We start from the raw sequence: 18,900 nt of genomic DNA on the forward strand, positions 1-18,900 counted from the left end.
CCCTGGGTATCATAGTCTGTGACCAGCTATGATGGATGCATCTGATGGGACAATAGATTAGAGATCATAGTGTCTTTGATTTAGGTCTCGAAGGACCTCAGGCTATCTATTTCAACCTCTCCTTCAATGAATGAATGAATGAATAAATAGACAAAGAAAGAAGGAAAGGAAGGAAGGAAGGAAGGAAGGAAGGAAGGAAGGAAGGAAGGAAGGAAGGAAGGAAGGAAGGAAGAAAGGAAGGAAGGAAGGAAGGAAGGATCTGTAACTTACAAAGTCTAAATTATTTGCCCAGTTGGATTCACACAATTACAACAGTATCTTGAACCCATGTCTTCCTGACTCCAAGTCTATCATTCTATCCATTGACCATCCCCTTGTTTCAGATGTTATAGTGGAATGTTTCCCAATCTCCAGCCTTAATTGAGAACAAGCACAAGTCCATTTAGCACAAGAGCTGACAACCATCTTAATGTAACTGAACTGCAAAAGGAAAACCATCTAAGGTCTGTGTGTGTGAAAGAGGGATGGGGCTATAGCCCCCCCCACCCCATTCAGCCTCAGCTCCTACATGGTCCTCTTCATCTTTTCTGAAATGTGGAAATAGGGCTTCTGTATATTTGTGCTAAAAGGGCAAGACCAAAGAGGGGGTTATTGCATCTTGAACATTGGATCTTGGCAGTCTTTGAAAATCTAAGGTTTCTCTCATAAGTGTCAGTGTTTGAAATGTTAAGTCCTTTGAGACTTGGAGTTACCTTGGAGATATGAATGAAGCTGAGTTTTACTATTGCTATCGTATTTTTTCATCCTGCCAGACACTCTGTGCTCTTAAAAAATGTATAGTTTCTTGATTCTTATAGATTACAGATGTACTGGGGTGTGCGGCACAAGATATTTTGAGCACCTTTATTAGTCCCTAGTCATTGAGGGATGTTAACTACATGGTATAGAATCGACAGGTTGCCTACAGCTCTACTTTGTTAGACCTCATAAACTATTCAGGATCAGCACTGGCCAGAATATGAATGAGAAATCACCCAGGAAGGGCCAAAGGAGGTGATATGGAAAAATGGAAATCTTCTGAGGGAATGTTTCTGTCTGGAGCTTGTTCAGTGGACCATCCTACACCTTCAGCTAGGATACCATGGCAGCCTTTTGATCACCCAATTGTCTCAAACGTGACAGTTTGGTATAGTAGAAGAGGGCAGTGGATGCTGACCTGTGTACACTGGATTTAGTCCTGATTCTCCTCCTACCTGTCTATTCACTCCTACTCAGGAGATCTTTGCTGGATCTTCATCTGGGTCATTGTACTACCAATGCAATATTCATAACACCTATGGCAACTATGAATATGCCAGCATAGTACGGAATCACAAACTATAACATACTCTCCACATGGAAGACAGAGTCAAAACATTTATTCCATCTCCAGAAAACCAAATCCGTCATAGCAACACAGAAATCTATACATAATAACAATGCAGGGGGCACTACTATTCCCCAAGCTTTCCCTATGTTAGGCTTCCCACAAACCAGCTCCCTTAAACAAAATCACAAACAATCTCTCCCACTCACACTAGATGCTACCTACTCTCTCTTTCCCAGTTCTTACTGCTTTGACTCACTTCCTACTCCACCTATTCAGCAAACTCCTCCTACCATAGGCTCCATGTGACTCGGACTTTCATGTGTAACAGCAAGGACCCCAGCATTCACAGGAGGTCCTGCTGTACAGGTTCTTAGATCTGCTTTTCTAAAAAGAAAGCAACTTTTGAGGGGTCAGCAATCTACTTTAATCAAGCACATGTACCATTCACTTAGTTCAGGGGAAAAAGTCAGCATCCTGAACTTCAGAGAAAATACAAACAGTAATTTCAAGCAGAAATTACAAATGGAAAGACCAACATGGAGGGTTTCCAACTGTCTGACCATAGGCAATACATAAATCATTACCAGAGAGAGAAGCACCAACATCTGGGTTTTCAAAGCTGAGTGTGCTCCTTGGCGGCTACCCAGAGTCTCTTCTGGCACATGAACCTTTTTCCAAAAAATAAGCCCCAAAGCGAAACCTCACCTCAGAGTCTAAATACTCTTTTCAGGGCTGGACAGCATGACCCTCATGACCCTGTGCCTCATTAGAAATTAACAAAAGGTGGCTGAGGCCTATTAATGGGCAGGGAAGATCTTTAACTCTTCCCCCCACCACCATTAACCTTACATTAACCTTGCACCATGTGCCCCATGCAGTTCACATGGACCTGTTAATAAAGGATGGGAAAGATCTTCCCATTTAACTTACCATTACAGTCATGCTTGTTAACCGTGGGTGTCTCCCAACGTTCTGTCCTGAGCCCTTTTCTCTTTATACTGTCTTACTTGGTAGCATCATCATCTTCCATGGTTTCAATTATGATCTCAATGCAGTTGATATTCAGATTTATTTGTCTGGTCTTAATTTTTTCTCTTTCTGGAGTCTCGCAACTCCAGCTGTTCATTGGACATTTCAGGCTGGATTCTTATAGACATTTTAAATTCATCACATCCAAAACTGAACTCATCTTTACCACAAAACCCTCCCCCCTCCAAACTTCTCTGTAATTGTTGAAGGTAGGATGCAATTGGCCCTCATCACCTCATCGCCTGGACTATTGCAACAGCCCTACTGGTTGGTATTTCTGGCTCAAGTCTCTTCCTCATTCCAGTCTTTCTTCCATTCAGCTGCCAAATTGATCCTTCTAAAGTGCAAGAAAGACCATTTCACCTCCTCCTCAGTCAACCCTATTATCTCAAATATAAAATATATAAATATAAAATCATCTGTTTGACTTTTAAAGCCCTCATAACCTACATCCTTCCTACCTTTCCAGTTGTCTTACTCCTTACCCCCGCCATATACTCTGTGATTCAGTGACACTGGCCTCCTTGCTGGTTTTCAAATTATTCTATCTCCTGACTTTAGGCATTTTCACTGGCTATGCCTGTTCCTCATGCCTGGAACTGAACTCTAGCTGGGAATTCTCTTCTTCCTCATCTCCACCTTCAGGCTTCCTTTAAGTCTCATCTAAAATCCTATCTTCTGCTAGAAACCTTTCCTGATTCCCCTGTAGTACTAATGCCTTTGCTTTGGTGGTTATCTCCAATTTATCTTGTACATATCTTATTTTCATGTTATATCCGCATCATACTTTGAACTCATTGTTACACTGATTATTTACATTTTCTTCCTCCATAACAGTTAGCTTAGTGCCTGGCACATAGTATCTGCTTTATAAATATTAATAAACTAACTACAAGCCCTAATTCTTTAATATATTACCTAATCATAGAGATAGGGTGGTTTAGTGGAAAGAGTACTGGTTTTTGAGTCAGAGGGCTTGGATTCAAATCTGGGCTATGAAGCCCATTTAGCTCTGTGACTTTCAGCAAATCACTTAGCCCTAGCAGGCCTCTTTTTTTCACATTTGTAAAATGAGTGAATTGGGCTAGCCGAGTTCTGATTTCCCTTTAGCCTCTATATTGATGATGCTTTGTGAACTTCACCTGTGAGCCAGAGCTTTGGGCAACTCTCTTGTAGCCTGATCCATCTTTTCTTGTCCTCCATTAGAATATCCAACTATTGGTTCTAGTAGAGATGATGGGTCCCACTGTCATCAAGACAAAAAGCAACATGGATATCACAGCACACTAACAACTAAGAGTATGGGACATTCATAGTAAGAGAAGATCGTTCCTCGTTCTTCTCTCTATCACTTAGTCTAGACCAGGAGTAGGGAACCTGCCACCTAGAGTCCTATATGGCCTTTAGGTCCTCAAATATGGCCCTTTCACTGAATGCCCCTAGACCATAACAAGCATAAGACTTTGGAATGGGTAGTATCAGCTGATAGGGAGCAGCACAGGTAAGAGCAAAAAGTGATGGGAGGCCTGAGCTTGGAGAAAGGAGCAATGGTTGCTTGGGTGATGAGGGATGGAGACATACGTATGGCCTCTCACTCTTTGTGCACTAGACACTATACAGACTGTACCTTTGGCACAGCTAATTATATAATTCAGGTATCTCTGAACCCTCCGTCTTCAGGTAGAGAGAATGCCTTTTGCTTCTTAAATTGTTGTGTGTGTGTGTGTGTGTGTGTGTGTGTGTGTTGTGCGCAACGAGGTAGTGCAGTGTATAGAATGTTGGGCATGATGTCAGGAAGACTCACCTTCCTGAGTTCAAGCCTCAGACACTTATTAACTGTATGACTCTGGGGAAGTCACTTAACCCTGTTTGTCTCAGTTTCCTTGTGTGTAAATTAAGCTGAAGAAGGAAATTGCAAACCACTCCAACATATTTTCCAAGAAAACCCCAAATGGGGTCACAAAGAATCAGACACAGATGAAAGGACTGAATAACAACAATTCTCTCTCTCTCTCTCTCTCTCTCTCTCTCTCTTTCTCTCTCTCTCTCTCTCTCTCTCTCTCTCTTTCTCTCTCTCTCTCTTTCTCTGTAAGTATACATATGCATATATGTGTGTATATATACATATATGTATTATGTATATAACACCACACTAATCAATGCATCAATATAGCAGCTCCTGATGAGAAAAATCTCTCACAGTGCAGTTAAGCAACTTCCCTGCAATTTACAGGTTTAGAAATTTATCTTGGGCACTGAAAAGGTAAGAGTTGCTCAACCAAGGATAGCACTTGAAACTTGGGTTTTCCTAATTCTGAAGCCATGTCTCTAGTTTATTGAACTCATCCTATCTCTTAACAACATTATATATTTGATTAAAAAAAATTTCTCACTTTCAGCAGTAGGTTAAATGCTCTCCCTATACAATTCAAGTTCAAAGTCTGTTGACTATTTTTGGATAGATGTAGATATACATATATAATATCTTTACATATAAATGCATAGATATATACATATGCTCATTCAGTAAACATTTATTAAGCACCTACTATGTGCCAGGTACTGTGCTAAGTGCTGGGAGTACAAAAAGAGGCAAAAGACAGTCCCTGCCTGCAAGGAGTTTAGAGTCTAATGGATTGTGCATGTGTGTGTGTGTGTGTGTGTGTGTATTATATTTTATATTTTTATATATTTATACACACATATACTGCATGTATGCATGTATTATATGTATACGTGTGTATATTATTTATAAAACATTTGTATTTCTGTACGTGTATGAGAGAAAGAGAAAGTAAATAAAAGAGATGCTATTTAAAACTTTGTCATTTTTCAATACCTTCCTTTCCCTTCCCTTCCTTTCCTTTCCTTTCTCAAAATCTTAAACCTACTGCACTCTGAAGCTTACACATTAGAGGATGCTAGGCCCCTACCTAAGGTCTGGCTTCTGGACCCTCCTGGCTTAAGAGTGATTATCACTAGTAAGTGCTGCTGTTTCCCTTGTTTGTTTCTATGCGTCACTAAAGGGGTCATCCCTGGCTACTTCTTAAAAAGATCCATTCACTGAATGGCATTACCTTACCCTCAGCGAGTTCCTGAATAGACTTTGGCCTAAAAGGGCCCAAGGTCTCCTACTGCATTCTGGGTCATCTCCAGTTATCCTGATGAATATCTGGTCACTGGATTCAGATGGCTCTGGAGGAGAAGTGAGGCTGGTGACCTGCACAGCCCTCCCTCCCTCACAACAAAGTCAAGCGCAAGTCATGTCATCATTTCTCTGATGGCATGGTCTTCTTCAGCAATGAAGGATGAACACCACAACAGCATCTTATACAGTACCAAGGTTGTCATTTTCTTTAAAGAGATTACTCTTAAGTCCCTTATAATATAATGTGTAAGTGAACTCAAGGTCTGGTATATTAAAAAGTTCTGATTTCATTTTCATGGGGTTTTCTCCTTTCCTCTGCTTTTTCATAAACACCAATAAACTCAGAAATTTAACTCAAGTTTGAGTAAAGCAGGTCTCCAAACAAACAACCTGGTATCCTTTTTGAAAATACGGTTGTGTTAATCTAGTTGGACGCCATCCAAGGGATATTCATGGAAAAATGGTTTTCTATACTAGTCAGGTAGGTTCTTTCTTCAAAGTTGTTTGGGGGCTAGTATGCAAGTCTCAGCTGAGTGATTTTGAGAGGGCTAGAGTAACATGGTTAATTTACTGGTATCCCCTGTTCCAGGAGTGTATTCTTGGGATTCTTGAGGCTAAAAAGGTCCATGGTTGCACAGGACAGCTGAGCTAGGGCATCAGGGAAAAGACTCTTCTGGTAGGCTGCCTGGCCTTTGGTCATTCTCCTCTGAGAAAATTTACACTCTGAACTCAAGAATTCTTACTGTTTTTCTTCTTCTCTTATCTAATTCTAGGATTCTTCTTCAGCTGGATCTGCTACAGTGGCTGGACCCCGGACAAGTGCAGCTGTTGGAGAACAAGGAACATCCCCCAAAGTCCAACTGCCCCTCAATATGTAAGTGGCCATTTTATGTGGATTCTTACCCCACCCCCAACCCTATGATTTCTCACTTAGCACTATGCCTTGAAATGTAGTTCTCTGTACCCGGCAAGTAACCCAGGGTTAGTGGACAGAAAACATGAAGGGGCTAAGGCAAGAGTCACACAGGATGGGAAGGCGCAGGTGGGTTCAGAACTGTTTCAAGATACATACAAATTAATGAGGTAAAAGCTAACTTTTATCTTTTAAGGTTTGCACAGAATTTTACATATATGTTATTTCATTTGACCATGGATCTATCTCAATATTTAAGGATAAAGCAGAATGTGATAGTGAAAAGCACTCTAGATTTGGGAATTAAGGAGACCTGGATTCACAGGATCATAGATCTATCAGCCAGTAAACATTTAATAAGTGCCTACTGTGTGCCAGGCACTGTGCTAAGACCCTGGCCAAAAGATATTCTCTGCTCTCAAGTAAGTCATAGTCTAATGACAGAGACAATATGAAAACAGCTATGTATAGACAAGCTATACATGATATAAATTGGAAATAATCAACAGAGGGAATGTACTAAAATTAAGAGAGATCAGGAAAGGGTTAGAAGGTAGGTAATCTGGTAGAAGGTAGGATTCTTAGGGACTTGAAAGAAGCCAGGATTTCCATGCTGTGAACAGATAAAGGAAGAACATTCCAGGCATGATGAACAGCCAGTGAAAATCTAGATTTAGAGGTGGAGGGGGACCTCAGAAGCCATGTAAGACTCCTTCGTCTTACAAAGAGGAAACTGAGGACCAGAGAGGTTGTAACTTGATCATGGTCACACAGGTAGTGGCCGGATTTGAGCTCAAAACCTCTGTATTTCTGTCTCTGCCCTGCCACTAACTAGATCTGAAAGACATTAAGTTTCTCTGGTCTTCCATTTCTTCATCTGTAAAATGGTAAAACAAGGACATTAGGTTTAGATGGCTCCTCCAAGGTCCCTTCCATTTCTGAGATTTCTAAGATGCTCAAAGATATTTATAAATGATGAATAATTGCTGGGAAGTGAGGGTGACAGAGGTGTCTGTCTCACTTAGAAAATCTGGTCTAAATTACAGCTCTTATCAAGGTACCCATAGTTGAAAAGCACATTCTTTAAAAGGGGATGCTCTCATATTATCTTGCTGCCCCTTCCTTTTTAAAAATAACTGGGTTTTTGAATGAATGATTAAGACAACATATTTGCTGAGACATGGCTGGTAATGGCAGAAAACAAAATTGATCTGAGGGATGCATTAAATGAGGTTCTCATTAGAGATATGAAGGGCCTGTGTCATTACAAAATAAACAAAAAATAAACAAAAAAATGAAAATAAACAAAAATAAACTTGTACAAAGTTTGTAAAAATAAACAAAAAAAAATCTCCTAGGTCATCTTGGCATTTTTTTATAATTTACTAATTTCAAAAGGTTTTCTAGAAATGGCCCAAATAATTTAATCCATGTGTATAATCACATCCACATCCCTTTAACGCTTATGTGGTGAAATATTTGGCTTAAATTGATGGATCATCTGTTTCAATTATCTGTTACCACACCAACAAAACCAAAAAGAGAAAAAAAAAAGATTATTTATTCTCTGAGGATCCCTGGGTATAGTAATAACATAGGAGATCTGTAGGAACAATTCCGAACTTTAGGTTGAGAATTGAGGATGAGATTCAAGTTTAGAGCTGATCGAAGTCACATTTAGCTTTCATCTCCAAGGTCAACCATCAGCAGTTGTTCAGTACAATCTAATTCACTTGACTTTAATTGTGGGTTCACAGTGTGCATGTCATGGGATTGAGAGAGAGAGAGTAATAGGAGAAGTGTTTTGCCTTCAGAGGGCTGGTCGCTTCTATTTCCCATATATTTCAAGCTGATGAACATCCTCAGCAGGTAACTAATCCCTTACAACCTTTCCCCACATGTGGACAGAAATCACAATGACTTGGAGGTGGCTAAGAGTGCCCTAAATTTTGACACCTTTTTTTCCAATGCAGAACTATTCCAGATCTGGATTGGGGAAGGATGTGAAGGACTTCTCTGGCCTAGAGGTCACAATGTAAGCACCACGAGCCCAAGACTTTAAGAGGTCATTTCTGAGCCTGCTAACTCAGTCAAAATCTCCTAGGCTATCTCCATATTTTGTCCCTCTCCGAAGTCTTTATAGTTCTCAGTGCTAAGCCAAACTGAGCAGACCGCCCTTCTCCTCTCCTGTCAGATTCTGTTTCCCTGTCCCATGGTACTGCAGACAAAAGTAGGTCTCCTAAGCCATTGGAATTCCAGAGCCAAGTGAAAAGGAAGTCAGTGGGGCTAAGCAAAGCCTGCTGTTTATCCACTGTGCTTCTTTTATCCCTTATGTGCTGAGTACAATACTGGGCACTGAGGATAAAAAAACAAAAATGAATACAGTCCTACCTTCAAAGAGCTTCAGCTTCTCCTGGTTTATTCAGATGGGCAATAGCCAAAAATCCTTTCAGTTGGGGGTAACCCATCAACCTGCCACTACCATAAACTGCATTGCAGGTTTAAATGTTCAATGCTCTATACCTATGTTGTTGAGCTTTGGACCCATGGCATCATAGAGGCTGGTCAGATTTTTCTACTTTTGGTCATAGAGCCATCTGGTGTTGTGTGTGTGTGTGTGTGTGTGTGTGTGTGTGTGTGCGTGTGTGTGTGCGTGTGTGTGCATGTGTTTATGTGTGTGTAACTGATGCTTCCCTCTTGAATTTATGTACTGGTAAAAAGGAAACTCATGGGTCAAATTCAGTCCCCCAAAACAAAAAATAAGCTCCAGAAAGAAATTTTTCGCCAAGACCAAGTATCTGGCCAAGGAATTAAAAGGGAAGAAGCCTTTACTTTCTGTCCAGCCCTATATTTTGAGTTGTTCTCCGAATGCTGAATGCATGGACTCTGTTTATACGAACTACCATCCAACGGGTGGTAGGTGAGTGGTCGATAGCAATATTGATGATCCCCCTCTAAAACATGACCTTTGAAATCACATTTTTATTTCATTTCTAGAGGATAAAATGATGACTTTAACCTTGTCAGCTTATCAAGTGAGAATTAGCCAGCTCTCTGCAGTACTTGGATTCACTCCATAGCCTTTAGAATTTATAAGCCTTTTGCCCACTCCATGAGATGTACACAAGTGCTTTGTGTCTTATATTCTTCCTAAAATAGTGTCTAATAAAGAATAGGATTATAGCCTTTTAAGAAACAAATGAAAAAGCATACCAGTAGAGAATAGTGTCTACATATCCATCCCTGATATAGCCTGATCACCAGAATGGTCCTTTGGATTATCTTTTACATCCTAGTTTTATATACTGGCCTCTGATCCTTATGTGTTATGTGACCAGGGGCAAAGTCCTTAACCTTCTCAAGCCTAAATATCTACATAAGTAAAATGGAGATGGTAACACTTACAATAGCTCCCCCACTAGGTGGTTGGGAGGAACTCATTTTGCAAGCTTTAGAAGCATTCCGTGAGCTATCATTATTATTATTTAAGGTCAATATTTGCACAGTGATAACCTACCTACCCCTCACATTACACTGGTGTAATTCTTGGTAGTTAAAGTACAGACATTCTTTCATGTGATTCCCCCATAAAGAATGTGTGAATTATGTAGAAAAAGTCATATTTACATATGAGAATTTAGGTAACTAACCCAAAGTACTATGTAGGGTTCATATTGGGACTCCAGGTAACTGTCACTTCTACTAACCACTCTCATTAAATACAATCGACCCAGTCTATGATTTTATTGGTAGAATGAGTGAACTCCCAAGTGCCCAATTGAATAAGCTCCTTCTACCAGTACAGACTAGAACATGCTCTGCAAATGACAGTTTGAGAAAGTTGCCTGGGACCATTGAGAGGTTTAGTGACTTACCCAGGAGCACAGAGCCAGTATGTGTCTATCTGAGTCACAGGATCATTACTTATATGGATCTTATTATTATCCTATCACCTATGGAAGTTACCTAGGTTTTGTTCTGAGAGTCTCCACAAAAAATCATGTCATCTTAGCACATTCTCCGTTTTTGAATTGTTAGACATATCAAATGTCTAGCTGAGAATATCCAAGATGAATAAATTAAATGCTAAAAATGAAAGTTAATGTAATCCAAGTCCTAAAGCTTACTGGCAAGAGAGTCTTTTTTTCATTGGTAGAAATCAACTCCACCCTTTCCAGATGCACAGGGTATTGATCTCCGCCTATGAAGAGAGATTCCCATCGTGGTGGGCTTTGGGACTTGGGACTTTGGGAGTCTGGTACATTAATAATAACTATAAGTGAACAGTTCATTGTTAGCCATGTGGTGTAGCAACGCCTCGACTCCATGCATTGCTATGGTACTAAACAATATATGATAATGCAAGAATTGAATTAATGAGAGAAACATGGTCAATCAAACATGCTGATTTGGGTCAGCAGCTGATAAACTTCCATGTGGCTTGTAATGAGAAATATCTGAGAAAGGAGAACTAAGCCTGCCCGAGATGTCCTGTCTTCTAAAGAAATCAGTGTGGTCCAATAAGAAGATCATGGCATCTAAAATCAGAGGGCCTGGGTTCAAATCCTACCTCTCATGTTTATTACCTTTGGAATCTTGGACAAACCCCTTGCCCTCCATAGACCACATTTTCTTCATCTGTAAAATGGGGTGGTGGTGGGGACTAAAGAGATGGCCTCAGCAACGTCTGAGGTCATTTATAGATGTAGATGTAGAGTGGTTTCATGTCTGTCATCTGTTAACACTGCTAAAACTCTTGTGACTGTATAAGGTCCCCACTCCTGATTGCCTATTTTTCACAATACAGTGAGGCTGAGTGAGTCACAAACGTATGCAGAATGATGACCAATAGCAGGACACCAATGCAGCTATTGTCAAGTGCACTAAAGCTGAGATCACGGCAAAAAAAAAGAAGAAAAAATCAGGGCACCCTGGAATGAGCACTGAATTTGGAGTCAGGGTCCCTGGGTTCAAACCCCACCTCTACCACTTCTTCTGTGACCTTGAATGAATTGCTTCAATGAAGCTATGGGCTTCAAGTTTCTCAGATGAAAAAGAAGGGGATTGTATCAGATAGCTTCTAAGGTTCTCTCCAGCTTTAAGTACATAATACTATCATGATAAAAAATACTTTGAGAATTCATGGAATTTCAAGCAAATCTCTTCTGTTCCCTTCCACACTTAGGAAAAAAAAAAAGTAAGTTACCCTCATAAGCAACTTAATACAATGTGCCCACTTGCCCTCTGAGCCAGCCTGACCTTCACTCTCCTCTACGTTGAAGAGAAAGACTATTACTTAAAAAGAAAAAAACATAATTATCTCATAGTAGAGAAATGATATGAAATTAATGAAGACTAAAAAATTGAACTATTTTTTAGAAAGGAAAATTTTTAAATTCTTAAAATGTTTAAATAAAAATGAATTAAATTAAAATTTTTTAATTTAAAAAATTTAAAGATACAAATTTTGAAAAAGGGTGGACAATTAGCAAGTAAGGAAGACCTTGCTATAATCAGTAGCAAATAACACAGATGAGTGACTGTTGGAGTAAAAAAAAAAAACCCAAAAAAGTCACCTGACTCTAAGTAAGGAAGGCATAGGGCGTAGTCTCAGGAGGCCAGTAAAGCAAATGGAAAAGCATGCTTACTGAACCAAATACAGTATTTTAAAAGAAGTGTTATGGAGACCCAAGGGAAGTACCAGGGATGCTTATGGGATCAGTAAAGAATTAGGAATAAACTCGTTGCAATCAGTCTCAGAAGGATTGGTCAAAGGATCCCAGAAGCTGGAACAGAAAGAAGTATTAAAAGTACTGTTGTCACATAGTGACACAGACAGTGTGGTGTGGAGGACAGAGAGTTGACCTTAGAGTCAGGAAGGCCTGAGTTCAAGTCTTATCTTTGACACATCCCTACTGTGTCACCTGGGGCAGGTCACCAATCTCTCAGTGAGCCAGGTAAGTATTTAAAGGGGCAGAAAAAGTACCAACTGACCAGTATTAATTAGTAAAGAAATTTTCTGGGCAGGAATTCCCTATACACCAAAGATACCAAAAACAAAAAATCTTGCTCATAATAGGCCAGTGTGGAAGACTGTTGGGTCCCTCCTCCCTTCCCGCCATGTTCAGTAGGCCCATCCTCTTCCTGGATATGAATACTCATTTTTTGCTTTCTTCCTATGAGTTTGAGCTCATATTATTCAAACAGGTACATTTTTGGTTGCTACTATTTAATGCAGAAGTTAATATGTTTGTGTGTGTATGTGTGTGTGTGTGTGTGCCTATGGAATATTAGGGACTTTGGGGTGGAGGAAAGGGCAGGGAAATTGATCCTTCATGTGTTTATGAATTTATCCTGAGATCAAGGCAGCAGCGGTGGTACAGTAGAGTATGGGCCCTGGAGCCAGGAGGACCTGAGTTCAAATCCAACCTCAGATCGGATTTACTAACTGTGTGACCTCAGACAAGTCACTTAACCCTGTTTGCCGCACTTCCCTATCTGTAAAATGAGCTAGAGAAGGAAATGACAAATCACTCCAATATCTTTGTCAAGAAAACCTCAAATGGGGTCATGAAGAGTCAGACACATCTGAAAAAGTGATTGAACAACAACAATCCTGAGATCTCTCAGGTAAAATAAGTAGCATGATAGTAGAAAGGGAAAAAAAAATGTAAGCTTTGCATTGCAAATAAAGGCAAAAGAACTGTGGAAGTCTGCTACCTACAAATATCCCTTCCTTTCACAAGAGATCTTTGCCAGCATGATTATCATTCTCTACCCTACAAGACCCGGAGTTGCCCTTGCAAAGATCCAGCCCCCCAGTATAGCCAGCCACTGGCTCTATGAGACTTCATTTCTTAGCACTATGGAATTCTGTCCAGTTTTGCCAGGAAATTGTTTGTCCAAAAAGCTAACTCTCCTGTCAGCATTTAAACCAAACAGAAAGATTGGAGCAGCCCTGAGATTAAAATTACCCCTGTTAGTGACTCTTCTGTGGGACTCCAGAATGTGCTGGGGTTAAATAGAGTGGGCCCCAGGGAGAAAGAGAATGCTTGGGGGCATTTGGTTGAGAGGAAGGCTGATCCATTCCTTGTGATATAAATCACTCTTCAAGTGTGGTCCATCTGGTGCCTTTTTTTTCTGAGTCATTTTGAAAGAAAAACAGACCCAGAATGACATATTCATCCACACTAGGCCAGTGTCTTACTCCACCATTAGTCACATGCATGATATGCAGATACTATGCGTAGAGGAGTGTCATGCAAGGGAAAGAAATGATCCAGCAAATCCATCTGCTTTCTGTTTCTCCTCTGAGGAGCTCAAAGAAAAGAAATCATGAGGGGGAGAGATTTTTCAAGGTGAAGTCACCCTTATTGACTTTCTAGTTCCCCCAGCAACGTACACCTAGACACTGAACTTGAAATATTTAAACTAGGGGACAAATTACTCACTGGATAGTCGCTGAGCAAATGTAAAATAAAGCAGAAAATGCCAAGCACATCAGGGCCATGTTAAACAATGAATGCCACTCGTTCTTCTTTCCACAATCATCTCTACTGAGAGCTGAACTCAAAGGGTTTGGAAGAATGTCATGGCTCCCGTCCAACTAACCCTCCACATAACCTCTATAAATATCACTCCTAGTGAGAACAAGGTGCCACTTTCTGAGCTGTGTCCAGGGAAGTTTCACTGCCTTTGTTTAACTTCCTCTAGGTACATTATTTAGTTTGTCTTCTGTTTTATGAAGTCCCATTACACACTTTGGCCGCATTAGCTTCATCCTGTTCCCATGGGTGATGGAGCTACCTACCAATGGTAGGAGGGCTATAGGTATATAGTAGTCATATAAGGGCCAGAGCTTCAAATGGAGCCTGAAAGAAGGAAGGTCCAGGTAACTGATGACTGACCACAGTACTTGAAGCAGATTAGAATTATCACCGGTAATTCAGGACAAATTTGGGGTCAGTAGCAAGTTATAAAGGGGGAATTTGTACCTATATCCTCTGACATCAGAGCCAGTATCCATTCCACTTTACCATTATACATTTCACTAGGTTTAGTATCAACAAGGAAGTGTTTGGGCTATGTGTTCCATTAAATTTAATAAAGCATTTCCCAAACTAATATGGTGGCAAAACACCATTGGACTTAACTTATGTTCATGGAACCAATAAATATTGGTCTAGAGTGTGTAAGCATAAGAGATAAAGGAGAGCTGGGGAAATTTTAGGGCAAAATAAAGGATATCAACACTATTTTCCAGTTGAAAAATAATATAGTTGATGACTTTATGATTTAATATTTTAGAATGAAAAGGTAAGTAGCAGTAGCAGTAGTAATAATAGTAGTATTCTCACTTTATAGATGGAGAAATTGAGACTCAGAGGTTTCCGTGACTTGCACATAGTAATAGCTGATACAGCAGAACCAAACATTCATAAATTTGTAGATTCTTTGAATTAGAAGCGCATTTAGGGTTATCAGACCAGCTTATGAGAGCCAGTTATTAAGTTTTCAGTATGACAGTTTACACCTTGAAAATTTGCAAAGATATAAACCAGAGCTTGATTTTTTTAAATTATTATCTGTACTTAAAGAAGTGATAAAGAAAATGTTCATAAATGCAGATTAAAATTAAAAGTGGACAAGTGTTTTCAGAGGGTCAGTTGTTAAACACTTACCAGCACATCACTTACTAGAAGGGACCTTTAAGTTCAATTAATTCAATCCCCTCATTATAAGGAAGAAAAGAAAGACCCTAAAGGTAAATGACTTGCTCAAAGTCACACAGACGGTGAACAGCAGACCTAGCATGCTTTATCTTCCTTCAAGCTGATTGATACCAGTGCCAAAATCCATACCTCCAAGGACAGAGCCCTGCATCAAGTACCTACAAATTTCCAGATTGACATAAATCAGGGGTTCTTTACCTAGAATCCATGAATTTGTGTTTTTAAAAATATTTTTAATATTTCGGTAAATATTAATTATATTTTAATATAATTGGTTTCCTATGTAATCCTACTTTATTCCTTTAAAAACATTATTCTGAGAAAAGGTCCATAGACTTTACCAAGCTGCCAAAGTGGTCTATGACATAAAAGTGATTGAGAACTTTGACATAGATGCATCAACGAAAATATTTTTAATACAATTGTTCAATAAGCTCTGTATTCACATGACCATATAATAAACTAATTATTATTTCTTTATCTGTTTACCAAGACATCATGAAAACTTTTGGAATTCCCTTGATTGACAAGCCTAATGAACTTATCAAAAATGAAAATTAAGTTAGTCTGGCACATCTATTTCATAGTGAGCCTAGACTGGTTCCTACAGTGGTTATCACTGCTTCTCCTTCTAAAAAATTACAAACTAGTCATTTATGTCAGTCTCACTGTTCATAGTTTTCATAAGCTGCCATTTTCCGAATTTTGGAAACTGATATGTGTTTACATATTGTCCATCTTCATTGACTTCCTCAAATTCCATTATTTCCATTTCCATTATACTTCAGCCACCCACAGAAACACTTTATTGGATTTTTATGACTGGGTCAGTCAAGACTAGCTAATCTTGCTATTACCCCAACCATTCCCTTTCCAAAATCCTCAACTCTCAAATTCCCTTCTCTGAGCATAATTTCCTATCCTTCCCTCTGTACCTCTCCACTCTTCCTGAACCTAAATCTTTATGCTCATCATGAACTCCAGCATCTTCAACTTGTTAAGTCCCAACCCTCTCTTCTATCACGGCATCTAGGAGCAAGAGTAGCAGATGAAGTCTGGATTTATCTAAAGCCTTTATTGTATTTACATATAAAGCTATGGGAATAAAGTTGCTGTGCACTCATATCTTGCTTTCACTTTCCTTCTGGATAACTAATAGAACCTCATGTTCAGTAATCCCTATCCCACTCTCCCTTTGTCTTATCTGCCCCCACATGTCACTCAAATGTCAGCCCCACATGTTCTTGCTGTCATTCCTCTTGTTGTAATGTCACTGGTATGTCTTAGCATGATCCTAGATATACTTTGTGCAACTAGGGTCAATCAAAAAGCACTTACTGTATGCCTGGAACTGTGCTAATCATTGGGGGAAGGTAAAAATCAGTCACTGCTCTCAAGGAGCTTACAAAGAGACAGCACAAATAATTAGATAAAAACTGTCTACAGAATATATGAGGGTAAACTGAAATAAGAAGGCATTGGCAGCTGGGGGAACCAGGAAAGGCCTCTTGAAGAAGGTGAGAGTCATGCTAAGTCTTGGAGGAGGTTAAGAGATCAAAGAGAGGGAACAAAGCAGTTGATGAGAGACAGCCAATGCAAAGGAGTAGAGACAGTGTTGTGTTCAAAGAACTACAAGTTAGCTGTATCTGGATCATAGAATGTATAGAAGGGGGAGTAAGATATAAAAAGACTGGAAATTTAGCAAGAGCTCTGATTGTGAAGAGCTTTAAATGCCCAACAGAGGAATTTATATGAGATCCTGGTGATAACAGGAAGTCACTGGAGCCCTTGAGCAGGGGCCTGAGATAGTCAGACTGACTACTTTAGAACAATGATCTTGAGTGGAGAGAGCTGAATCAGTGATTAAATTTAGAAGGCTATGGCAGTAAAGCACACAAGTGATGATAAGGGTCTAATCTAGGGTTGTGGTTAAAGGAGTGAAGAGGACTTAAGATTTAAATGCAGAAAAGACTAGATTTATTGATGGATTATGTATGTGGAATGAATGATATTGAAGACGTAAGGATTCCACTGAAGAGACAGCACTGTGTGACTGAAAATGATGGTGACCTCATGACTGGTGGGGAGGTTTGGAATGGAGGGGAATTGAAGAGAAAGAGAATGAATTCTGATAAAGACATGCCGAGTATAAGCTGACTATGGATGTCTTCCTTTTTCCTGAATGTATAGTAGTTCTTTCATGTCTTTTACATTGGTAATTCAGTCCATGATCTAGTTATCTTGACTTAGTCTCTGCTGATTCTACCTCAGCAAATTCTGTATCTCAGCTACAAGGATGAAGGATCCTTATTTTCTCCTTTTCAGCTCATCTTTCCATACCCTTGAGATAGTATGTTTACAATAATAAGTTCTTAATATAAAGCCAGTGGCGGGCAGCTACACGGTGTATTAGTTAGAACAACTGGCCTGAAGTCAGGAAGACTCATCTTCCTGAGTTCAAATCTGGTCTCAGACACTTAGTAGTTGTGTGATCCTATGCAAGTCACTTCACCTTGATTGCCTCAAGTTTCCTCCTCTGTAAAATGAGCTGGAGAAGGAAATAGTAAAACACTCCAATAGCTTTGCCAAGAAAACCCCAAATTGGGTCACAAAGAGTCAGACGACCAGAATGACTGACTAACAACAATAAAGCCAATACAGTTATTGTCACTATTGAGGGACTTTGACTTTTGCATCTTGGAAGATTAGAATAGACGAATCTCTGCTGCTTACCCCAATGTTATCCTTTAACTAACCCTATGAGAATATTTCCTGTTCTTTCAAACTCTCAGCATTGTGCTGGCTTCATTTTAAAACCCAATTCCAAGCTAATCAATTCAGTCATGCAATGCCCACTATGTTTGAATTCCTTGTCCTTAGATAGTTCCCACAATGATAATTCTCATACCTGAGTTCCTTCTGCCATTCATTTTCTCTTTTCCTTCTCCCAAAACATGAAATATACTGATGGAGGAAATGATGAAGCCCCAATGACTGAGTCTACTATGGATTCATTCTGTCTAAGCTCAGTTGGACATTCATTGACACCTACCAATCCTTCTATCCTTCTGTGATTGATTCGCTATCATATTCCCCTCAGCAGCTGTTCCAAATATTATATCTCCTCAAATCCTCAACTCCACCCCTGTGCCTCACTCAGCAGATGGTCTAGCCTCCTATTTTACTGAGAAGTTTGAGTTCATAAATCAGGAACTTCAATCACATGTCAAAACCTCTCTGTCTTCCCCCGTTCTCTCCTTCCCTCCAGTCTCAGAGGATCAGATATTCTCCATGCCAAAGTCAGTCACTTTATATGGGCCCTTGATCTTTCAGTCATCCCTCTCTCTTATCTTCATTTTTTTCCTCTTCTATGAATGTGGTCAAGTCTCCCTGGTCCTGAAAATAACCTTCCTGGATTATGTTACCCACCAGTCTCCCCTGCACTCACCCAGACTATGTTCTCTCTTTGACTTCACATAGCCAACCTGGGCTACTTCCTTAAGATGGAAATTCTAGGGGACTCAGTCAACCAGAGGGTGAAGCCAAAAGAGAAGTAAAGTGTTTCCAGTTTGTGAAGCCCATGGATAGAATAAGTTTCCAGGATGAAGAGGGTTCTGGGCATTGTAGAGAAAAACCAATACTATAGCCTGGAAATAATAGATCTTGTTTGAACTGCATATATCTTATTTGAACACAGTTATTTGCATGC

General features: G+C 39.7%; 1 protein-coding gene across 2 annotated transcripts in view; it reads left to right on the plus strand.

Annotated features, from left to right (window-relative positions):
* Nucleotides 1-18,900, plus strand: part of SH3RF3 (SH3 domain containing ring finger 3) — a 617,431-nt gene that overhangs the window by 469,236 nt on the left and 129,295 nt on the right. For both annotated transcript variants that reach the window (XM_072621836.1, XM_072621838.1), the window contains one exon: nucleotides 6,320-6,420. In XM_072621836.1, coding sequence (XP_072477937.1) covers nucleotides 6,320-6,420 — 101 coding nt within the window. The remainder of the gene's footprint in view (nucleotides 1-6,319; nucleotides 6,421-18,900) is intronic.

This window comes from Notamacropus eugenii, chromosome 6 (genome assembly GCF_028372415.1).
Source record: "Notamacropus eugenii isolate mMacEug1 chromosome 6, mMacEug1.pri_v2, whole genome shotgun sequence".
In the NCBI taxonomy this organism is placed as follows: Eukaryota; Metazoa; Chordata; class Mammalia; order Diprotodontia; family Macropodidae; genus Notamacropus; species Notamacropus eugenii.